At 56.5% G+C, this 23,945-nt stretch overlaps 1 protein-coding gene across 6 annotated transcripts in view; it reads right to left on the reverse strand.

The window, feature by feature from the left end:
* The window catches only part of LOC119147397 (Grid2 interacting protein), a 46,775-nt gene continuing 22,830 nt past the window's right edge, over positions 1–23,945 (reverse strand). For 2 of the 6 annotated variants that reach the window (XM_037386347.1, XM_037386345.1), the window contains exons 8-23: positions 23,364–23,547; positions 19,727–19,881; positions 17,696–17,797; positions 15,131–15,228; positions 14,540–14,657; positions 13,844–14,163; positions 13,200–13,613; positions 11,498–11,585; positions 10,100–10,189; positions 9,144–9,340; positions 8,455–8,610; positions 6,361–6,447; positions 5,672–5,801; positions 4,131–4,249; positions 3,536–3,700; positions 1–3,116 (exon numbers count right to left, since the gene is read on the reverse strand). In XM_037386347.1, the coding sequence (XP_037242244.1) occupies positions 3,045–3,116; positions 3,536–3,700; positions 4,131–4,249; positions 5,672–5,801; positions 6,361–6,447; positions 8,455–8,610; positions 9,144–9,340; positions 10,100–10,189; positions 11,498–11,585; positions 13,200–13,613; positions 13,844–14,163; positions 14,540–14,657; positions 15,131–15,228; positions 17,696–17,797; positions 19,727–19,881; positions 23,364–23,547 (2,495 nt within the window). In that variant the 3' untranslated portion in view covers positions 1–3,044. The remainder of the gene's footprint in view (positions 3,117–3,535; positions 3,701–4,130; positions 4,250–5,671; positions 5,802–6,360; positions 6,448–8,454; positions 8,611–9,143; positions 9,341–10,099; positions 10,190–11,497; positions 11,586–13,199; positions 13,614–13,843; positions 14,164–14,539; positions 14,658–15,130; positions 15,229–17,695; positions 17,798–19,726; positions 19,882–23,363; positions 23,548–23,945) is intronic. The other 4 variants (XM_037386346.1, XM_037386349.1, XM_037386350.1 and 1 more) reach the window with 4 other exon arrangements.

Raw genomic sequence — 23,945 nt, forward strand, 5'->3', positions numbered from 1 at the left:
GCCTGAATTATTATTTCCTTTCCAAGGACACTTTCCTGGGAAGACGATCCCATGATCAAGGCTGACGCAGGCATTCTGTTAAGGCTGGGCCGTGCAAGGCTGGAAGGAGAGTGCCCAGCCAAGTGCACTGATTCAGGGGGAAAAGTTATCTCGTCTTTGCAGTTATCAGGAAAGAGCAAAGAAAGTGTGTGCAGTGACCGATGGCGGCTGGCGTACGGAACAGACTGCGAAGGAGGCTCTGGGACATCGTTTCTCGGGAGGTTTACAGGTGCAGTCCGGCCTGCGTTGGACCTTGCAGCAGGAGGTTTGACAGCCGTGCTGGGCAGCTTGGGATCCCCGAGGCTGCAGGAAAGCCAGGCTTGATCAGCCAGGAGGGCGAGGGAAACATCAGGAGCGGTTTGAGTGCTTTAAACGCATGTGCCCAGCAAGGGACTTCTACCTGCAACGTTTTTATTAACTGTTCAGAGCCGTTTCACAGTTGCTGGCGCCGTGGCCTGCAGGGAGGACCCAGTGATTGAGCAGGCTGCTGTAAACAAGCTAAACTACAACCAGGAAATCTGATATGAAGCTGGTCCCTATCTATCTGCTGTTAGTGTAAAGGGAGATAAATTGCTCTGGGGACATAAACTCAACCTCAGCCAAGAATTCCTTTTCAGAGGGAAACAATTCACTGGCTCACACGCTCACAAAATGTTTTCTTCTGAAGGCTGCAGAAAAAATCCATACTATTTTAAGAATTTGCTGCTCATATTCATCACACTAGCCTGCACGATGGCACGCAAGCAGGTCTTTTCACAGTTAGGCTGTTATTTACCCTGAACCAGCCCAAACTCAGCGAGGTCAGATCCTGCATCTCTCTCCTGTATGCGGAAGGGGCCAATGTTAAGAAGTGCAGCCAGAGAGATGCAGGATGCAGAACTCCTCATACCTTCACCTGCAGCAGCCGTACAGAGCAATTGTTGACAGAACGCAGAGGTACCTGCAGTCAGGAGGCAGAAGGCAGTAGCTTTATTTTAGGAATAGCACATAGGCATTGGGTAGAGACTGAATTGCGAATATACATAGTCCCATTATCAAATAATATAATCATATGTCAGAAGTCCTGGTTCTTTGAAAATATTCACATAAAAATACCAAAGGGATTGGAGTTCCTAACTATTTTGGAAAGTTACAACATGTAGCAAAATCTATGTACAGCATTTTCACGTTTGTAATGACAGTTTCAAAAAAAACTCCAGTAGTTTAAATATTGAATATGTCTTTAGAAAAGAAAGAAAAAAAAAATATTCACGGAATGCAGTGTGCAACATCCAAACAGGAAAGCGGAGCCGAGCGAGCGTTGCCCTGTCGGTGCCGCTGGGGCAGAGACAGGCTGGGCTGGACCTCTGGGAACCGTGCAAGAAACTACCTGGCACTTAAAGCTGTATAATCTGAGAACACTTGTGAAAATATACTTCACTTCCTACAGCAGGGTTTAAAAAAATACCAAACCCCAAGTATTTGATGGTCATAAGGTCTCCCAGAAATAATGCACCAGTTGGTGATTCTGTACTTGAGCAGAGGCTGCAGTACGAGCTCTTGCTCTGGCAACATACGGGAGGAAGGGTACCTACGCTACGGCTTGCTGGAGCGCTTCCACGGGCCAGGGCATTGGGTTTGAAAGGCAACAGATGCATTTTGCACAGAGTAATGCCTCACAAGATTAACGCACTGTAGGTTTGCTGCCGTAAAGCTCTCTCGGGGCACCGTGTCGCCCAGAGGCACATGCACTGCCCACGGGATGCTGCTAGCCCTTCATCCCAGGGGACGTCTCAGAGGGAATTCAGTCACCTAAGCAACAATCAGACATTGGTGAAAGATGGACGTGCACACTTCTGGAGTTCCCTGGGTATATTCAGCATGAGCGACTGGTCAAACAGTAAAGGGACTCTCAGGACTCCAGGGCAGGGGGGTTGTGTCTCGCTGGTCCCTGCTGTGCCTTGGAGGTGGTGCTCAGGGCTGCAGGGGACTCCCCCTCATTTTGAGGCTACCAGGGGGTTCTGGACTTTCCAAGCACCAAAATGCTCAGGGATTTAGGTCTCCTGGTGAGTTCAAACAAGCCTAGTGTTGATGATGTTAAACTCTCGGGAAGATTTCAAGACCTGTCAGTCCTCACCACACCTTGAAGCAAAGCTGACTGCCAGGAAGGACTCCAGGCTTTCCTTGCTCTCCAGGACAGCTGGGTAGAACCAGACCGGATCCGTATTTGGGACCACACAGTTATGCCAAATGGGTTCTGCAAGGTCATATTGCTTTCCATCACCACTGGCCAGCAATGGCAGGGGATTAAAGCCCCTGGGCCACCTCCAGCCATCTCCGCTCCACTGTTACTGTCTGTTAAGGTGGAGCTCCAGTCCTGCGGTGCCCTGCTCAAGGGCAGAAGGGCTTGGAGAGGGACTGGAGAGGGGCTCAGCAGCATTGCTCCTCAGGGTCCTGGGGGAGCAGGTGCTGGTGGCATCCCTCTTCCTTGTCCCCCCTCACTCCCTTCCCTGCCTGACCTGCTCTGGCTCCCCAGGGAGGCTGTGGCTGGGCTTTAACCCTGGCCCCGAGGCTGGTGGGGATGAGCTGTGCCTGCCTGCGGAAAGCTGTGTCCTGCCAGGGCAGCCCCCTTGCGCAGCCACGCTCGGGAACTGGCCATGGGGATGTGGAGAAGGTCTCCAGCAGCTGCTGGTGCCAGTTATACGTGTTCTGGAAACGTGAGAGAGGGGGGTTTTACCCAGATGTGTCTGAAATCCTTGCCTCAGTGACACGCTGGAAATGGAGGGTGCTAATAAGCTGCTGTCCAGACCCGCGTGGTGTTTACGTTCGCGTCCCCGTGCCTCACCCTCGCATCCATCCACTATCACCTGTGGTGCCTTGTCAGTGTCCAGACTTCCCTGACCCCTCGGTCCGTGGTTCTGCTTGGTGGTAGCAGGTGACAGCAGCATATTTACAACCAAACTCAACAGGAGAAAATCGCACTTTGTTGGCAATAAATTGTTGCACCTCACATTGCTGCAGGCCTGTCACCAGGCAAGGGGGGAGGTCATCCTGGGGCTGCGCTGGCTCTCGCCCACCTGCACATCACTGAGCGCCCGCTGCAGGGAGAGAGCAAAGGGCAGGAGCTGAGCATCAGGCAAGGGCAGCTGGTGTGGACAGGGAGGATGTTTCGGTGGTACTGGCCACTACGGGCTTAATTCTCCCCTGGCTTCGCACTGCGCAAGTCTGTCCGTGCATCTGCTCTGTGGGGCTCTGTCCCTGCCTTCGTTACCCCAGAACGTTGGACTGTGACACCTGCTGTGCTCTGCATGGGGCTGGTCTTGGGCCACCAACCCTTAGCTCAGCCTCCTGCGCCAGCACGCCAACTTGTACGGGAGAAAAACCACACTTTGCAGCGGCTCAGGTACCCGCGCTCACAGAAAGCTCCTTGTTCCCACAGCTCATGTGCAAGCAGAACGCTGCACCGACACCTCACAGCAAACCCCTTTGCTGGCTGGCTTTGAAAAGTGCAACTCACCTCAAACTTACTCATGAATTCCGCAAAAATGCCGAAGAAAGCTTCGGAAGTTGTCATTTTCAAGTCTTCCCCAAAGAAGGACAACACTTTGCCGAATTCTTCCATGGCCTTGTGCTGAAGATCGTCCAGGGATCGCATGGCAGGCTGGGCGCTCTCCAGGAAGGACTGTGGGAAACGGCTTAAGGAACAACAGCCGTACCGCGGCTCTGGTCTGGATCGGAATCACTTCTGCTCACCAAATGGCCGGGTTCTGCCTCAGGCCTAAGCAAGGACCTGCTGCAAATGCAGGCAGAGCCCACGTGTGAAGGAACGTGCTGGCACACCCAGCTGTCACCAACCGCTCCCACCTGGCAGGGAGGACGCCCCGGCCAGCCTCCTGGCCTGGTGGCACCGGGCTTCTGCCATGCAGAGGTGTGTGAGCCCATGGGCACCACAAAAGGTGTTTCCCACACCAGACAGGAGGGAGCGGAGGGTGCGGGTTTCCACCACGCTCTCACCAAGTGCTGGGACGGTGCTTCCTTACCAGCCACACACAGCCACGGTGCTTGCCAAGGAGGCACAAAGACAACAAAATGGTCCTTTTACAGAAGGATACAGTCATCACAATTGCAAATCTATCCTCTGCGGTAGCTGGCATGCTGTGACAGGCCATCTGTATGTCGCTGACAGTGGTGTGCAGGTCCTTTAGGTCAGCCGTCAGCGTTCTCTGATTCACTATGTGAGAAGAGTCAACAGTGTTAGGAGACAGGTCTGGCTGGCTTCCTGCGGCAAAGCAAGGGCAACGAGCGTGGGCCATCGGCCAGCGTGGGTCAGACTGTCTGTCTACATGGCTCTGCACAACCTGTCCGCATTGCCCAGGGCATGGTGGGCAATCGGACCTTCTGCTGGGCTCCAGCAGGGTGCCAGCAGCCATTGCTGATGCTCTGGCCAAGAGGTGCCAAGAACCTCCAAAGGAGACTGGAACATGTCAATGCAAGGACCGCACAGGACTCAGCGGCACGAGGGCAGTGACGGATACACAGGTACTTGACTCAGGAGGGGGACAGAGGGAGTGTACAGGACGGTAGGACAAGGGGTGATAGCCCGGCTGCCCTCCGTGGTATCTCATCACAGCACCAGCAGTCAGGAGTGACGAGAAGTTCAGGCTCCCTGCTGCCTTGGGCGGCCGAGCCTTAGCTCTTCTGCAGGCAAGGGAGAAGGTGAATGGCAGCATGGCAGGAGGGCTTGGGTCACGTGCTGCGGCCATGTCACCCCGTGGCCTGTACGAGAGTGATGCTGGACAGCCCTGGATGACACATGGTCTGCAACTGGGAATAAAGTGGCCAGAGTCCGGGTAGCCTTCAATGACAAAAGTGTTGTTTAACAAGCCAGATACAAAATCCAGCTAGGAAAGCTACAGGTACAGACCTTCAAGTAGAAATTTACATCTCCAGGCCTGAATTTTCTTGTTTATTTACCCACTGTAGCACTAATTCCCAAGGGAATTACTCACAAACAACGGGACGGTGTGCAAGGCAAACACAGCCTGCCTGCAGGCAGCCAGCCTGCTGTGACACCACCAACACAAGCGGATGGGTGATAACCCCAGCATCTACGTGACCTTTCTTTATCACAGCCAGCGAAGCTGTACGATCCCCAGGCAGTGTGACATACCTGCAACTGGACTGTGAACTCACAAGATGAAGGGTGCTGTACATTGTGTGCCACACGCGACTGAGAGCAGCAATAATGCTGGCAGGCACGCCGGGGAGGCTGCACACCGGGGGTGGAAGGAGGCAGGGGCTGGGGGGAGCACACCAGCTCCTGGCACTTCCCTCTTCTGTGCCACACTCGCACTTACATGACACCTCTGAACTTGGGAACAACTTTTTCAAGTCAGAAGGAAGGTTCAGGTCAGGGGAGAGAGCCTTGTCTAGGCACTCCCACGTGCAGCAGCATGGGATGGATGGGACCTCCCCCATCACTAAGCTCGTCCCTTCCTAACCCCGTCCTCCCACTCAGGACCATTCCTCACTTGTTTCGGCTGTCATCCTGCTCACGCAAGCGCTGTGCAGCTCATGACCGATTCCAGACCCATACAAAACCAAGAGACAGTGCAAGGAGACACAGAGCTTGCAGATGCTTTTGCTCCTTTACCTTTGGCAGCGAGCGGCACTGTAGGAAGATCCTTGGCAAAGCCCAGGAGCTCTGGGAAATGTTGGCTGAGTGATTTGGCAAGAATGTGCAGGAAGGTGGATTTCCCATCAACAGTCTTGGTTGTGTTCAGCTGTGGCAAAGCAAAACAAGTAAGGAGATTCCTATGCAGAGGAGAATGGGTTTTGCCAAGCAGTTGGTGTGTCGGTCACCAAATGCACAGGGGCTCCTCTGCGTGGCTCCGCTCACCTGGTGTTCACGTGCGTGGCGACTGCCAGCCACGCTATGTGGATTAATGTTTAAATAGGACATTTAATGTTTACAAGCACGTTACACCCAGATTAGTGGTGTCGAGATGCTAAGCAATGCCTCCCTTCTGCAGGGCAGGGCTGTCACTCCGTCCTCCACCCCTCAGGAGTCCCACAGCAACCCATGGGGGATAAAGAACTTGGTTTCTCTCACCCACAGCCAGAATGCCGTGGGCTCTGGCCAGCCGTGCACCTGAGCACAGGTCTTGGGCCCCAGCACGGTGAAGCACCAGCCCACCGTTAAGGCCTCTCTGAAGCCACCCCTGTGCATCAATCCAGCCCTCTCGGCGAGCCACTGCACCCAGGAGCCTTGTGCAAGGACAGGGCACTGGGAGCTCCCAGCACTGGCGCCTCCTGCACAGCAACAAGGATGTTTCACCTTACCTCGGTCAGGAAGTTGATTTTAAAGCCTGTTGTTTTGCTGGTCTTGGGCTGCCCATTGTTCAGATAGTTTCCCATCGCCAGTACAAACTGCAAAGAGAAACCCCAGTGAGTGACTGGCCGGTGACCTCCAGCACTTCTGTCGGCCCATCTCTCATCTTTCTTTGTCCCCGCGTTTGGGTCACAGCGACCCACCAACGATGTGGTAGGAGCAGAGGTAAAAAGCCCCCCTCTGCCTACAAGACGGTGGGAAAGCACCCTTTTCTGTGTCGCTTCTGCTAAGGGGTTCCGTACATGTCCTCACAGAACATCGTTACTAAAACCTTACCCGATCATTCAGTGGGCTAGATTAGGCAGGTGAACACATGTTAAAGGCAGAATTTCTGCTGGTTCTGTGCACAGTTCACCCTGTCACCCACACAGGGCAGCCACAGCACACTGGGAGGAGGAGGGCAGCTAATAAACCCATCAGAAGGGCACAGCCAAGGGCCAGGGCCATGTGTCCAGAGGCACAGGCTGTTTTCTTCTCCACGCTGCTCCTGTATGAAGCCTCCACCGACCCTCACCAGCAAAGCCCATGTTTCAGCTACAGGAACTGGTCCTCATCCACCACCTTTCCTGCATCTCCAGCAGGGGCTAGAAAACACACCTCCTTTGCCATCTGCAGACCCAAACTTCCCAAGCCCTTAGAAGAGATCTCCTTTGGATGCTTTCCCATGCGGTTTGCGTGGCTGGTGCCCAGGGGTCCCCTTCCCTCTCCTGCAGCTGTCCAGAAGGTCCAACACTGCCCGGAGAGCCGCAGGGAGCCCACGGCCAGGGGCTAGCCAGGAGCACGGCTCCCACCAGCTTGGCTCCCTCGCCACTTCCAGACCGACGATGCAGGCGTCCAAGCTTTGTTAATGTTTAAGAGTGGATTTTCTCTTGTGTTACAGGCTCAGGCTTTAGGTGTGCACAATTTGGTTTTGTCTTTTTATTTCTTGGTTGTTTTTCTTTGCAGGACCAGGGCTAAGTCTGGAGGGGGATCTCCTGCCTGCAGGACAAGGATTCTTCTGCTGACGGGCAAGCACCTAAGCTCTCCTCTTCCCAAAGCCTTTTGTAGCTATTATCTGCAGATCTTTAAGGGGATAGCTTAAAGGGAAAGTAGTGAGCCAGCAGAGCCAGCTTTCCCCTCCAGAATGCCCTGACTCCTTGTGCTGTGGCTCTGCAGCCTTGGAGGCACAGCAGGACCCCAGCCTGGGCTCACCCAAGTCCTGACATCCCTCCTGGGTGCCTGGCAAGGAGTGGGGGCCTCAGGACCATCTGGATTTGAGACTGGGACTCTCTAAATTTCTGTTCACCACCTGCTAATGTGCAACCAGCCACGGCCCCCCAAGAACTTAATGAGGTGTTGGGGGGTTACTGGCTTGGAGCCACTAAGGAGGCTCATCTCTCATCTGGAAATGCCTTTTATCACATTGCAACCTCATTTATCTCACCTGCTTTTTTTAAACACAAACCAGAATTAATTAACATTAATTTGCAGCAGCTTCATCTTGTAGGGTCAAGGAGCAGCTGCAGCATAATTCCTTCTCTCCTGCAAGTGCAGTGCCTCTCTGCTAGGCACAGCCTGTCCCCAGGACCCCAAAAGCACCTCCTCAGAGGGACAAGCAGTGTGCAGACCCCTGCCTGCACTGCAGCAGGGCTGGCACAAGCCCATGGCCTGCAGCATGGACACACACAGAGTGACTGCTTGGACAAACCTCACATCCTTCAGCCCCACTGCAGCCACAGGACAACCTCAGTGGGCTCTTGCTGTGCTACTGCCTGGCGTGGTTCTGGCTCCTGCAGCCCTGCCACGTGCTGCGGGTGGGTGAGTGGCCACCTGCCATCCACCCTCCTGCATCCTCCTGAGGCCAGCATCCCCACCAGCCAATATAAGTGGGAGCTGCCAGAGGATGGAGGCTGGTGGACCTGGAGGGGCCCAGGGCACAGCCGTGGGGCTGGAGCTGTGCTCTGGCTGCCTGCAAGCTGCCTGCCAGCTGCCTGGCTGCCTGCGGGCTCTTCTGTGGACGCTGGGGGCCCCCGGTGGCTGTTACCAGAAGGAAGGACTGTTCTGACCTCCAAGATCTTAGCCAGCTTCTTGCTGCTTTTCAGCTCTAGGGAGGCCTTGCAGATGCACTCGTAGCTAGCTTTGATCTCCTCTGTCTTCTCCTGCAGAGTGGTCTTAAAATGTAGGCTGCGCAGACGGATCTTGTACTCTGGTACTGACAACATCTGAGAACAAAAGAAGGAGAAAACTGCTACTATTGCCATTAGCCATAACCCCTCCTATACGATGTTTTTCCTGGCAAATCTCTCTAGATGAAAGCGGTGTACACTTGGCTGGTGCAGGCGACACCGTGGAGCAGCTGGGACAGCTGCTGTAGCTCACAGAGCATGGCCAGTTTGCTGCCACAGGACGGGGGTGCTCCGTGCCAATACCCACGAGTGACTTCGTCAACAGAAAGTAAGTCAGAGCTGGGCAGTCACCCTGACTGCGGGCTAAACATCAGTGGTATGCTTCAGCTGTAAACCAGCCGCTGTGGGAGCGCCAGACACCTCAGGCATCAGCCCGAGCATCACTCCCTGGCGGTCCCTGCGACCAGTGCCACCAGCTCCTCCCAGCCCACTGCATGCATGAGCAGACCAGCATCCTGCCGACTGCTTCCTCTCTGCTCCATGTCCTCCTCCCCTCCAGCTCACAGTGGGACATCCCAGGGCCATCGCAGACCCCCTCGCTGCGGGAGCGCACCCCTGCCCACAGGTACCTGCAGCACAAACTGGTCGGGCTCGCTCAGTTTGCCGGGGTTCTCCTTGTAGCTCTGGAAGCGCTGGACTTCCTCCCCATCCGGGGCGTACAGCAAGAGCTGCTTGATGTGGGAAGGCTCCAGACGGTCTGTCTCCATCGTCATGAGAATCTGGCGCAGCTCGATGTGCGAAAGCTTGAGGTGGGCTATCAGGATGGCTGTGGGGAAGGGAGGCACATCACTTGGGTGGGCAGGAGGACCAGACCCCAGCAGGGCTGGCTGTGCCAGGGACAGACTGCCCAGCAGGCAAAGCTCAATCTCTCCACGGTGTAAGAGTGGTGTGGACTTCTCCATGTGCCCATGACGGCACAGGGTTAGCCCTGGGGGGGAGAGGAAGGGCTTTCTGCCCCCCAAGGCCCTGCAGAGGCTGCATGAGGACCCCAAGGAGTCACTCTGGTCCTGCAGCCCCTGCCAGGGTGTTGCATCATGAGCATGTACATCACGAACGCATCAGGCTGGGCTGCACTGGAAACCACCCCCAGCGCCTCCTCCTCTCCCACATCCCCGTGGACAGGAGACCAGGGTCCTGCAGGGTCCCAACAAGCCCTCCCACCCTCCTTCCTACCAGAAACAAGCCCTGGGGAAGCAGCACTGACCTCACCTTGGCAGGCAGCCCCCCACACACCCTCGCTGCCCCACGGCCATGCAAGCTCTGCCCCTCTCCCTCCCCAGGCGGAGAGCCACATCCCATCTCCATCCCTTCTGGTGAAGCCTTGTGTGCCCCCTGCCCAGGGCTAAGCCCAGCCTGGAGGGGCTCTGGGCTGCAGGAACAGCCGAGAGCAGCAGAGCTGTGCTGGGCTGCGCCCAGGAGATCGTGCTCATGTAGCCTCCTTGCTGTTACCTTTCCAGTTCTCTACATCCCCGGTCCCATCTCGGGGCCCGTTTTTGGGGGTACGTTCACTGTGATGTTTACTTACATGTGTTGTAGGCCTTTTTGTGGGATAAAATTTCAACCACGTCTTTCTTTTTAAAGTTTTCAGGCATGAGAGTTGGCTCTGGAAGAGAAACTGAAAGATTTAATCATGGGTAAGGACAGGCTCAGCCGGCTCCAGCAGGAAAAAAACTGTCCTGAAAACAGTGAAACCATGAATGAAAGAGAGGAGAACTGATGCTTTGCACACAGCAATGGCTCCGGGAATCCTTGAATTCTGCGATTCAAAGATCTCCTCAATGGAGGACTCAGTTGGAGCTGAAAAAGGTAAAACGAGAGGTGAAACACACAGAAAATCCCAGACTGCCCAGAAACATCCCCAAAAAGATAGCCCCTGAGGGGAATCCCATTTTATCCCACTTCCATCTGTATCTGCCTGCTCCAGCTTAGCTCTGCCCATGCTGCCATCGTGCACCGTGTCCCTTGCAGGAAAGTTCAGCCATCCCACTGGCGTTTTGCTTTTTCCAGTGTACATGAGGCAGCTGCGCTGCCCCACGCCACTGTCAGGCAGGCTGTGGGGGACAGGAGCTGACCCTGTGCCCCCAGTGCCTCCTGCTGCGTGGGGCAGCCACCCTGGCCACCGCTGCTCGGCCACCCCGAGCCTGGACCGGCTCTTTGGGTTTGCAGCACCCAGAAACCCCAGTGGGTCTGCAGGAGACCCCAGTTCAGGAGTGACAGGGCAGGCTGCGCAGGCAGGTGGCTACGAACCCCATACATAGGTCTTGGGGGGAACTGTCATATGTGTAAAAATAAAAATGTTGCTTGTCATGCTCTCTATGGACAGAGAAATGTTTTCACGGCTTTTTCAGGGCTGAGTTCTCAAAGCAACAGAGCTGCAATTTGCTTCCTAATTTGCAGCTGTTAGTGCCCCGCTGCACCGTGTGGTGTTCGTGCATGCCAGTGGCCCAGCTGACTGTACCGCACGGACCCGTAACAAGCAGAGGTTGCGCACAGATCGTCAGCACGTGTGCTGCAGGTTTGAGCTTCTGCTGTGATTGCAAACCAGGTCCCTGGTGGCACTGGAGAGCGGTGCTGGCACAGCGGTGCTCCCAAGGCATGGCATGGCCAGGCAGTGCTATGAGAGCCGGGAAGCAGCACTGGATGCGACGGGGAGCGAAACCTTCCAGCTGAGTTTCACTGCCCCGATGGACTGAAATGGGGACAGAAAACAATGGCAGCGAAGAAAATTAAGGGAGACAGTGAAACAATCTCCATCTTAATGATCTGCTGTGCCACCAGCCACAAAATCCTGAGCATGAACAAATTCTGTGCCACAGGTGATGCTAGGACCAGGCATTGCCTTGCTGCCCACTGAGCCCCAGTTCCTCCCAGCGCCCCAGTCTCTGGTCAGTACCAGGACCTATTCTGGGGCTCAGGCACTTACTTGTAGGCTTCTGCGTCCCAAAGTGGAGCTCCAGGTCAAGGTATTTGACCATATCACTCAGCTTGTCATAATCTGAGTCTTCTCCGAGCTGCAGGAGGAGGAAGAGTCAGAATCATTGAATCATAGAATTGCTTAGGTTGGAAAAGACCTTTAAGATCAGGTTGGAAAAGACCTTTAAAGATCATCAAGTCCAGTGGTTGACCCTGCACTGCCAAGGCCACCGCTAACCCATGTCCCTAAGCACCACATCTACATGTTTTTCAAATGTTCCCAGGGACAGTGACTCCACCACCTCCCTGGGCAGCCTGTTCCAGGGCTGCACAACCCTTTCGGGGAAGAAATTTTTCCTAATATCCCATCTCAACCTCTCCTGGCACCGCTTGAGGCCATTCCTTCTTGTCCTGTCACTTGTGATCTGGGAGAAGCATACTGGCATAGGGGACAGCCCGACACTGCCCGCCTGTGCCAAGCCACCTCCCCTCTGCCCCACGCTCTGTGTCCCCAGAAGAAACCAGGACAGGCTGATGGCACTGCCCTGTAACTGGAGACTCAGCCATCATAAACCCTGTGCAGAAACCAGAGCCTGGTGAATCATTCACCTCTGTGGAGCAGCTCCTACACAAGTCACTGAGCCCACCTTGTAGGACCCATTCTCATTGCAGAAGGAAGGAAGAAACACGGAGGTGAAGCCCCATCAGCCCTTCCTCGCACCCTGCAGCGGTGGCACTGCCCCGCGGGCTCATTTAGCTTCTAACACGGCTGGAACCCTACGGAGCACTACTGCTCTTCACGTGCTACTTGGGCACAACTGCTTCACTGAAGGACAAAGTGGGAATTCCAGAAAATTCGGGAATTTTTGGCATACAAAAAGAAATCACTGGGAAGAAGCACCTTGTTCTCCGGAGTGCTGGGGAGGGGGACCCGCAGGGTTTCAAGTGCGTGCTACAAGGTGGGTTCCTGTGGGACTGGCAGATGATCCCACAGCTCCACTCTAGCTGCTCAGAGCATGAAGAATACGGCACGTCTGACAGCATCCACCATCATGAGACACAGAGGCTGGAAATTAAATTCCAGGGAGGCCAGCTTCTCCCCACAGGGACTCATCCACCTCCAGAGTTCTACATCACTTCAGGCCCATGACGCCAAAGGATTATCACATCTGGTCTCACTCCTCGCCTCTGCTTTCCCCTTCTGGTGCCCCCCCACCTCAGTGCTCTCCCCATCGCTCTGCTTTCAACCATCCTCATGGTTTCCCATGGATAAAACCTCCCACAGCTGCAGAACACATCTGAAGGCAGCTCCTCACTGACCAGCGCCCGGAGAGCAGGGAAGCAGGTCCTAGGGGGATGGATATTTTCATCCCTAGGATGCTGGAGTCAAAAACCAGCATTTCAGGTGCTTTCCAGAGCTTCTGCTCATGCCGGCAGTTTTAGTCCAAATAATTAAAAGGATGAAAGGAAATATGAGACTTTCTGTAACATGGTATCTTATCTTCAGAGTTCATTCCCTTGACCAAGGTATTGAATGCGTGGCCCAAGGAGAGGTTGGGACATCATGCTGTGGGGAGGGGACACTCCCCAGTGCTCTGGGCAGGGAGGAGGGCAGTGCCCACGGATGCTCCCACCAATGTCCCCAGCCTCGGTACTAGCAACCGCTCCCCAGCACGCAGCTCGGCCCCTCGCCCCCCGCCCCTGGGCCGTACCTGCCCCCAGATGGTCCCTTCCGAGTTCTCCACCTGCTCCCACCGCAGCCTCTTGACGCTCATGTGGTTGGACTCACTCCTGCGGTGCAGCAGCCCCCGGTGCAGGGGGGGTGCGCAGGGCACTGGGGGGGGCGGTGGTGGGGGTGGTGGCGGCGGGATGGGGTGCAGGTGGCTGACAAGGGATTTGGGGACAGGTGACGTGCTGGCCTTCATGGCCTCTGCCTTGGTGGGGATGGTCTTGGGGTCGTGGAACTGCAGGGGGGGCGGTGGAGGAGGGGGGCTGAGCGGCGGAGGGGGGATGTGGTCCGAGAGCGTGGAGTAGGTCAGGGAGCTGCCCTCATCACTGCTGCTGATGTACTCGCTGCTGCTGACGTCGTTGGTGACGTAGCTGCCCTGGTCATCGTGGAAACTCATCTGGGTGAGGGTGAGAAGAGAGGCTGAAGGTGGCACCTCATCCTCCATCCCCCAGCCCTCGGGGGTGTCCTGCCCCCAGGCTGTGCAGCCTTCGCCCCCTCCACCACCCGCAGAGCCCCGGGACGTGTCCCCAGAGTCCCCGCACCCATCCCGGCACGGGGCAGGCTGCACGAGGGATGGCTCCACGGCCAGGGCAGACCGTGCACCCTGCCACCCTGCGCCACGCTCACCTCCTCGTAGTCATTCTCAGGGGTGAGGAAATCATCCACAATGGTGACCCGGTGTCCCAGCTGCTCACTGAGGGCATCCAGGAATCGGTCAGTGTCGCGGCTGCGCGGGGGCCTGGAGAAGGTGAAGAGCTTCTTCCGTCGCGACAGAGGGCTGAGCGAGTAGTCCCGGTGCTTGGGGGACGGGGCTGGGCTGCTGTCAAGGCTGACATAGGGGTTGGACTCGGTGCTGCTCGGGGAGGCCACGCTGCTGTGCAGGCGGTAGTAGCACTGCTGGGAGGCCAGAGCATCACTCGGCCACGAGATCCCCGACTTGCGAGCACCTGCGGGACACAATGCTGCCGAGGGGGTCCTGCCCCAGCACTCCCCACAGCCCCCCACCCCTGGGCTGCGATGAGCCTCAGCACCGCACTGAATGTGACATAACTGTGCAGCCTGCGGGAGGAGGGATCCCCCCGGCAGTGCCCTGTGCTGCACAGCAGTGCGCTGGGGTCCTGCGGGACTTGCCCTCCCATGCACTCCATTGCCCTCCTGCAGATGCAGTTTTGCAGGAGCCATCGCTGGGCCCACATGTGGCACCGTCACTGCTTTGTTATAAAATGACGTCAAGAGAAAAATGTCTTCTCCTCCACCTGCCTGGCCCCCACCAAAACCCCCACCAAGACCCCCTCTCACATGTGGGGGGCAGCCGGACGTTACCTGCAGCGTGTGCCAGCTCTGGGGCAGGAGGCGATGCTCTGTGCAGGGCAGCGTTACCCATCTTGCCAGCAAAGCTGCCGATCAGGCGGTTTTCTAATTCTGCATAGACAGCCGACATCTGAAAAAAAGGGCCAAGAGCTGCTGTCGATGCCTGAATCGAGAGGGGGCTTGGGGAGCCCCCAGAGACCTGCGATGTCCTGGAGCCAGGACAGCCACCACAGACCCACCAGGCCCCAGTCTCTTACCCCCTGAAGGAGTGCTTCACCCCAACCCAAGCCCATTCTGCCTTTGCTGAAGCTCCCCAAGAGCCTCCCGCTCGCAAGGCTGCAGGAAGATGCTGACAGACAACAGCCTTATCAAAGCTGACTAACTGCTCAGGGAAGTGATCTCCGAGACCAGCTCTGAGGTAGGGACGTTGTCCCCCACCAGCAGGTATTTCCATGCTGACACATCCTTCCCCCATTCCTTTTTTTCCTGCTTTCCCACGTTAACATGAAAGCAGTCTAACTCTCATCGCTCCCCGCAAACACGGTCCCGCACACATTGGCAAAGCGCTTCCCAGCACATCCCCCCATTCCCAAGAGGCCGCACCATTTTGGGGTTGGGTGTCTCTGGGAGGGATGTGCCATCGCCAGCCTGTCGCTCTCCAGGGATCAGACGAACCGGGACCTCCACGGTGTCACTCTGGCCTGGCAGGGAAGGAAGAGACAAACCAGTCAGAAGCCCCCCCTTCCGCCTGTGGCCCCAGGGCTCCCGACGGTCCCGACCCATCAAGGTCCCCCCTGTGTCCTGCTGGGACCCAGAGCCGCCCTCCCTGCCTGGGCATGCAGTGAAGCACCGGGAGCACCTGGGGCTGGGGGTCCCGAGGGACCAGAGCAGGGCAGGCGATGGCCCCATGCATAGGCTGCCTGTGCAACAGGGAACGTCCCGCTGCGGGCTTCCCCAGGCAGCAGCAGGAGTCACCCAGCACCAAAGCATGATGCCTGCTGGAAAACAAGCACAGCCGAGAAAACTCCTCCTGTGCCTTGCCCTTTACCCCACCATGTTCAGTTTCTCTACAAAATGAAGATATTATTTGTCTCTCAGTCTACCCAACTGGTAGATCTGGAAGCTGCCTGCAAATTCTCAGTGCCAGGGCAGCGCGTGGTTAGAGTGCTCCTCACTCTTGCTGCATGCGGTGGGACAGTGCCGAGCAAGATTCCATCACAGCAGTTCAGGGGAAGGGACATGACCCAGGGCACACGCTGGAGTCTGCACTACGTCGAGAAGCCTCCAGATACCGAGACGCTGCAGTGCCATGGGTGTTTCTTTTTTCTTCGTTTCTTTCCCTTCAGCCTCCCTGGTAGGTGCTGGGCACCAGGACAGTCAGGGTCACTGCACATGGCAGTCAAGGTCACAGTTTCCAAAATCTGGTCCTTTTGGTCGCAGATATCTGGGCAGTGCCAGCCGCCCCAGCAGCATCCCCTGAGACAGGGCTCTGCAGGGGACATGAGGAGGGAGGGAGAGAGGTCTGGACCCCTGCGAAGGCACAAGGGAGCTCACTTGCAGCAACGTTGATTAGACCAGCTCCAAAGGAAACTCCATTTTTCCAGTTACATCCATGGAGACTTCTGTTCAGAGGTTAACGGCTGCAGCAGCATAAGCTCTCAGAGGCACGTCCAGAGCCCTGATTCATCTCCAAGGGTGTGCGAAGGGCTGCCGGGGGGAAGCGGTCTGCAATCCCTGCCTTTCCCAAACTGCTGGACGGCAGGTCAAATGGACTCACAGTACTTCCACCTAGTCAGGGCTGGGATGAGTACTGGGGCGGGCAGGCAGAGCTTTGGAGAGCCCAGCAGAGCAGCTCTGCTCACCCCAGCACCAGCCCAGAGCCGTGTGCTCAGCGCCCAGCATTTTACAGGGACCAAGAGCAGCCCAGGACAGACACAGCTGGCTGTTATGAGAAAGGGCTCCGGAGTGGGGCTTTCATCGGGAACAGGAGGTGAAGCCCCCCACCCCACATCACTTCCCTCTCCAGGACTGAGGAATGTCATCTGCTTTTCATAAATAAATAGTTTGTGCAGGGAGGTGCAGTAGGAGCACCCATGGCAGGATGCACCGCAGAGCCTGTGCAGCGGTAAGGGCAGCACAACAGGTCGCTGGCTGCTCTTTCCCCAGGGCAGCTGAGGACAAGGCTGCTTCCCACAGCTGGCAAGCATCTGCCGGGCGAGCAGCCTCCCTCCAGCACACACAGCTGTCAGCCACTCTCTGTGCTGTAATCACAACCAGAAACGCTCCTCAGAGGCAGGTTAAGAGGATGTTCCCTGGGGAAATGTCATGGAGTTGGCTGCTCCAGCAGCAGCCCTCCCAGATAGCTGAGGAGCACTGTGCTCCTGGTGAGGCGCTGGGAGGAAGGCGTGCAGCCGGCGGCTGGTGGAGCCTGGCTGGATGCAGTGGGGAGCTCGTGGTGGGGAGGTCGCGGTCAGAAGCCATAAGCAGAGGTCGAGTGCCCTTCACAATCAGCTAGGAGTGATGGGGAACAGGCAGGATGCCTTGTCCCCCCATCTGGGATAGGAAGGCAAAGACCCGAAGGACTGAAAACACAACCAGCCACCTGGGGTGCATGTGGGCGAGCGGGTCAGAGACCTGGGCGCTGTGGAAGGCCCTGCAGCAATACCAGGAGGATGGGATTTTCAAAGGAATGGGAAGATATGGGGCTTCTCTCTGAAGGGAGTGAGGGTTTGTACCATGAATGAAGTTCATCAAGAGTCTCACGATGGCACTTAACCATGATCTTCCTCACATGGATTTCACAAATGCTGTCTTCCCTGTGAATTTGATGATGTCCAAGAAAGTTCACCCCAGAAACTGTGCACCCCAGAAGGGAGGGCTCAGACCAGCAGGATCAGTTCACATCTGAGCAATGGAAGGGATTGGAAACAACGTTCAGCCTCAGCCCAAGCGGCCTCTTGCAGAACTGCTATTTCAGCTGTTTCTGAAAACATGGGATTTCCAATCAAAGCCTCTGTGCTGACCTCCATCTTTTCCCGCTGTGCACGCTTAGGAATAGCTCTGGATTTTGGCTTGGGGCAGAGCAGAAGTACACTACAGGCACAACCACCAGGACCCAGCTCCCTTCCCACTGCAGAGGGGACCCCCACACAGCCCCCAGTCACCCACCTGCTGCCCCCCCTTCCTCGGGGCGGGGGGTTCGAAGGCTTCGCCGGCACAAGGAGGCCCCTCGGATGGAGCTGCGGTAGCGGTCCTCTGCTTCTGGCTCAACTGCAGCAGAAAACACCCTTCATAAGGCATGGCTGCTGTGTGCCAGACCCCACAGCTCCCCTATTCCTCCTCGCCATGACACGGGGCTCCCCCAGACCCACCGGCCTCATGGCTGCTCTCTGAGCCCTGCACTTGACCGTGACGCCGTGCCCAGCTTGGCTGGCACTGCAGCTGCCTGTCCCCCAGCTAGCCACTCACACCATCCCTCCTGTCCCCGAGAAGCAGAGCAGGTTACAGATGCTCCTGCCAGTGCAGGGCAGGGGGGTGGATGCCCAGAGATGGGACATGCATTTGCTTTTTCCAGCAGGACTGGCATCCACCAGCTTATGGTGCACATGGAACTCCAGCCCTGAGCTGGTGGAGAGGGAGCCAGCTAACTGTCCTGCCCTCAAGGGACAAGATGGGAGTGGGGGCCCACACTGAAACGCTGCCTGGAAGAACGACTGGTCTGTGTGCAGTTTTGTGCGATGGCTCAGAGAGGCTCAGACTTACAGCAGGATGGAGATACTGGAGCATCAGTCTCCGTGGTATCCACAGACCAATGCTCAGACAGCCTGATACACGCAAACATCAGAGATCGCCACCGAGTTTGGAGGAAGCCCAGGTGAAGGACTAATCCAAATTCAGACATCTCTGGCCAAAGGACATACATATGATGCACCAGAACAACCAGCACTTCACATGGTCAGAGTTGCCCTTGTCACCTGAGAAGCTGAAAGGAGTCAGGGACCAGCCTGCGAACCAGGGACAACCCTCCAAAACAGCCTGGTCCTGGGAGATTTACTCCCGTGCTTTCCTCCTCTCCAGTGGCTGGGGATACCTGCTTTGGATTCCTGAAATGCAGCTGCAAACTGCAAATAACTCTGCTTCCCTTTGAGATCTTCTGAAGTTTATAAACTAATTTTAGGTTCTAAGTTCACGGGAATATACAACACGTTAGGTAGTTTGGGCCATGATTCTGCACACACAAAAGCAACGGGAACTGAGTGCAAATTAGGTGAGCAAATACCCAACACGTTTCCATGCACAGCGGGAGTATTTGCACCAGGACTTGGAGCCATTTCTCCCTGCGAGGGGAAAGGCTGTGCTAAAATAACCGTGTTCCTCCAAGAGCCTCTCTTCAAGCAACACTTCTTTTTACCTACGATCAGTCTGAAATAAACACACCAGCATAATGTAAATAGCTTAGAATAGAAGAATTTGAAAGCAACTAAGAAGCCCAAATCCAAAGATTAAGACATTCCACTCCAAATTTGCCCTCACTTTTCTGCTGTCTGACTGCAGAGCCCACCACCCACAGCAAACCACATCTGGTTTTCGTGTTGCCACAGAACCAGGAGATGGAGAGAGGGACCAGGGAGGAGGAGAATCGCCAGCTGCCTTCCAAGTCCTTCTGGGGAGAGCAGTGCTCCCGGGCAGGTGCGCCGCCAGCCGAGCTGCGCTCCCCCCCTCTCTAACCATGGATGCTTGCGTACATCTGACTGCTGGGGACATCCCAAGAGACATCACCGTCATTGCTTATTTTGCTTCTCTGATCTGAATGCTGCCCCTAAACCAGTAATTTCCTTTCAGGAATTCCTAACCTCTAACAACCTGAGCAGCTTCCAAAAGCCTTTGCTCTCAGAGACAACCTCTCTGGTACCATCTCTCCGCTCAGTGCAGTTTCATTCCAAAACTACGCGGCTCCGTGCTGCAGAACAGGTAACTCCCACCTGACATTTACATTATCAGCCTCATCACCAACAGGAGCTGGAAACCCCTCCGTGCTGCTCTACATCCCACACGGCTGCCAGCTCTGTGCGAGCAGGAGCCAGGCAGGGCAGAGCCACCAGCCGGCTGCTCACTCGCCACCCCAGCCTGCTCCGAGCACGACAGAGACCTGGGGGGACATGGCGTGTCTGTGCTGGAGCACAGGGGCTTTCCTCTCACCTGCTAAGGACTTGTAACCAAGAAACCTGGCAATCTTTTGTTGGCAGTGCTCCTGCTCCTCATACGTCAGCAGCTGGTAGATAAACTGCCAAATGACTTGCTTGGCCGGTGTGTCCAGCACCGGGTACACATCCACAATGAGAGTGTCAATATTCCTGCAAAATTGGAAAGAGAGGGCTGGGCAGTGAGCGCATCCCTACGGCACAGCCCCACCATGCCGCTTCCCTGGGCTCCAGCGCTTCCCAGCCTGCTCCGCCTGGGTCTGAGCTGCTGGGCTTGCCTGAGGGGCACAAACTGGTCATTTCAGAGCAGAGGACCAAGCCCTTTGGGAACTGGGATTGTGCAGCTGGAGCTAACAGGGAGAGCAAATCCCAGGAACCGGCAGCACCTGACAGCCAGGTATAAAACCTGGTCTGTGAGTCAGCCAGAGTGTGTGTGGAGGAGGCTCTGCAGAGGGCTCTGGGCAGGCTGGGCTGAGGGCAGCTGGGTGAGGGTCACCAGGGCTCGCTGCCGGGTCCTGCACACGGGTCACACCAGCCCCACGCAGCGCGACAGGCTGGGGGCAGCGCGGCTGGGGAGCTGCCTGGGGGGAAGGGCCTGGGGGGGCTGGCTGACGGCCGGCTGGGCATGGGCCGGCAGTGTGCCCAGGTGGCCAACAGCACCCTGGCTCGTGTCCCAAACTGTGTGGCCAGCAGGCCCAGGGCAGTGCCCGTCCCCCTGTGCTGGGCACTGGTGCGGCCGCAGCGGGGACCCCGGGTTCGGTGCTGGGCCCCCCGCTCCCAGACAGACACCGCGGGGCTGGAGCGCCCCAGGGACGGGCACGGGGCTGGGGAAGGGGCTGGGGCACCAGCCCTGTGAGGAGCGGCGGGGGGAGCTGGGGTGTTCAGCCTGGAGAAAGGGGGCTCAAGGGGGCCTGACCGCTCCCTACAGCTGCCTGAGCGGGGGTTGCAGCGAAGGGGGGGTCGGTCTCTTCTCCCAGATCACAAGTGGCAGGACAAGAGGAAACAGCCTCAAGTTGTGCCAGGGGAGGTTGAGATGGGATATTGGGAAAAATTTTTCCCCATAAGGGTTGTGCAGCCCTGGAACAGGCTGCCCAGGGGGGTGCTGAAGTCACCATCCCTGGGGGTATTTAAAAGATGTGTAGATGTGGTGCTTAGGGACATGGTTAGTGGTGGTCTTGGCAGTGCTGAGTTAATGGCTGGACTCTATCTTAAAAGTCTTTTCCAGCCTAAATGATTCTGAGTAAGAGGGGTGGAGGAGCACCAGAAAGCAGAGAGAAACCCTGGAAAGAGCTGCATATTAGCCAGCAGAAGGTAAGCAGGCTCAGGCAGAAATGCATTGGTGAGGGGAGCTGGGCTGGCAACCTCCCTGGGCTGAAGGCTCGGGCTCACTTCGGCTCTGTGGTGTGCAGAGATGGTGAAAGGGCTTTAGAGGATAGCAGGGCTGAGCATCCAGTTCAGTGAGGAGGATAAAGCAGCCTGGGGTAGGAGGACTGTCCTGGGTCAGAGAGCTAAAGTCAGGCTGCTTTCCTGAGAGACGGAGACAGAGATGATGGGTTAAAGCTCACTGCAATTACTGCATCCTTAATGTAAAAGTAATGGTAAGAACTTATAAAGAGCTGGAAGGAGATTGCATATGTAGGAACAAATCTGTTGTCTTGATGTTAATGGAATGGACCACCGCTGCCTTCCACCGAGCAGGGGCCAGACACGCAGGGGAGAGCCAAAGGGTAAAGAGGCTCAGATGCTGCAAGGGCTTTATTAATGAAGTGTCTCGGGCAGGTCCTCAGCAGCCAACAGGGATGTGAAGCAGCAGGACATCCGGAGCCTGCCAGAAGTCACCTGATAAGTTTCTCCCTAGCACTGGGCTAACTTGCCTTGTCTTGGAGCTGGATGCAGCTCTTGGCTGCCAGAAGCCTGTTTCCCATAGGGAACAGCTGAGGTATTGCAGGGAGCCACTGCGGCAGGAGGCTGCTCTGCTCCTCCCTGCTGGTGGCCAGGGCCAGCTGGCTTGTCCTGTGCTAAATGGCTGGAGGTCCAAAGGCCAGAACAGGGGTGCCCTGACCCAGTCCCCTGCATTTGCTGCTGGTTTCTGCATGCTGTGGTGGTCAGCAACGTAATGTCTGGGGATTTCCCACCTTGCCAGAGCAGTTAAGAGGCCACAGCTGCTCATCTGGGACAGGCATACAATTAGGTCATGATGAATTATTGTTAAATAGAGCAGTGGCCTCTGTGTCAAGCCATCTGGGGCAGTGACAGGCAAAATGAGGTGGCTGGAGGAGAGGGTGAGCCTGCCAGTGCCCCGGCTGCACCCTGCAGCCAGCAGCTCTGGGGTGGGCAGCCCCCAGTAAAACCCTGCTGGAAGACCAAGCAACATGTGCCACCCTGCACTGGGAGGGGAACCTGGGGACTTGATTCATGGTACTGGGGTTCCCGTCCTTGTACCCCTGAGCAAGAGTAAATACCCCACTAGGGCTGAGTCTGCTTTTCCCAGCTGCAGACCCCTGGGACTGGATCTGCTCCCACAGCTGCTGCGCCTGGGGCTGGAATGTCCAGCTGGGGAATCCCATAGAAGCAGCACCATCTCCAGAGAGCACAAAGCAATGATTTCTGCTTTACTGGGGCAGTGTTAGCAATCGCTGGGACCCAAGGGGGTTCACTCAGCTGGTGCCAGGGGGCTTATGCAGCTGGGGTTCCCCCAGCAGCTGCAGGTCTGGAGGCAGCCAGGCTCCCTGTGGGCAGGAGGATGCTGCAGGGTGGTGCAGCTCACAGCCCAAGCCGTGGTGCACAGGAGCAGTGCTATGGCTTTGTACTAGTAGTTTCTCTTCTCTCTTATCATCAGTAACCTAAATACTGAGGGCTTTACTGCATTTCCTTGTCAGACAGGATTCGGCAGGCTGCTGCACCATTGCCCAGCCCTGGCAGGTGCACTCGCAGCCCATGTGGGACTCGGGCTCCGGAGGAGCAGCCGGGCAGCCCAGCTCAGCTGGCTTAGCAGCTGCAGGAAGAGGCAGCAAGCATCTCCCAGCGCCGGGAGGGATAGCTTCTTCACCAAGGCGCTGAATGGTTACAGATCAAGGGCAGAAAGCAAGGTCACACTGAAAGTCTTCGGTCTGCCTGGGGATCAGTTTCAATCCTTGCAGCAGGGCAGGGAGGATGTGCTTCACGGCAGGACCAGGGCTCTGCCAGCCACAGCCATTCCCACGTTGCTGCCAAGGGAGTGCTGCAGCCAAGATGCCGGGAAGAGCGAGAAGACAAGGATGAAACGTGGTGAGATTTACCAAACAAGGTGGAACAGGATCTGCGGTTGTCAGGGACAGCCAGATAGCAAGAGAGCCTGCCCTGTGAGGGACCAAGGTCACCTTATGAGGAATTAAGAGGTTGACCGAATTAACCTCAAAAGCTAAAGGGTCTGCTCTGTCCTCAGGCAGGACACCTGGAGAGAGGTGGGCTTGTGCCCTGCGAGCATGCACAGAGAAATACACAGCTGGGGAAATCAGAGAACATGATGACAGCAGAGCTCAGTGCTGGCAGCCTCACAGCCGAGGTCTGCCTTCTGCCCAGAGACCAACTCTGACACAGGCATCACTACCAGGCCAGGTACCAGCATTAGAGGAATGGAGCTGCTAACAAGTTACCGATGTTGGAAGAAGCCTTCCAGCGCTTTGCAGATGGTATAGCGCTCAGGTGGAGTCAGCAGGTGCTCCAGCTGCTGGGTGAAGGTCCTTCCTTGAATCTTGATGCTAGAGGGGAGTATCTCTGCAACCCACTGCAGGGAGGTGAGGGCGGAGGAGGTGCTCGGGGAGTCAGCAGAGTCAGAGTCTGCAAGGTGCAGGTAGAAAGAAAAAAGAAAATTCAACAGACAAAGGGTCTTAACCATGGATTAAAAGGCTTGTCCTGAAACCAGGGGTCAGTCCCGTGGACAGCCAGGGCAGCTGCAGCTGAATACAACAGGGAGTTTGTTCAGTGGGCTGGGGACAGTCCCGTGTCCTGGGCAGGAGTGAGAGGAGAAGCAGGACAGGGACATGGCCCTGCTGCAGGGCTGCTGCGTGCTGCCCCGCTGGGCAGCCTCTGAAGCTAGCCGTGGGCCGAGCTGTGCTGCTGGAACGCTGCATCTACCAGCCCTCAGCCTCCTGCCTGCCTCCACTTCCCTGTGACCGCAGTGGTCCGACCCCGCAGGGCTCCCCTTGGCCTCCCTGGGGTCCTCCTGAGCAGTGGGG

The sequence above is a fragment of the Falco rusticolus genome, chromosome 4 (genome assembly GCF_015220075.1).
Source record: "Falco rusticolus isolate bFalRus1 chromosome 4, bFalRus1.pri, whole genome shotgun sequence".
Lineage (NCBI taxonomy): Eukaryota > Metazoa > Chordata > Aves > Falconiformes > Falconidae > Falco > Falco rusticolus.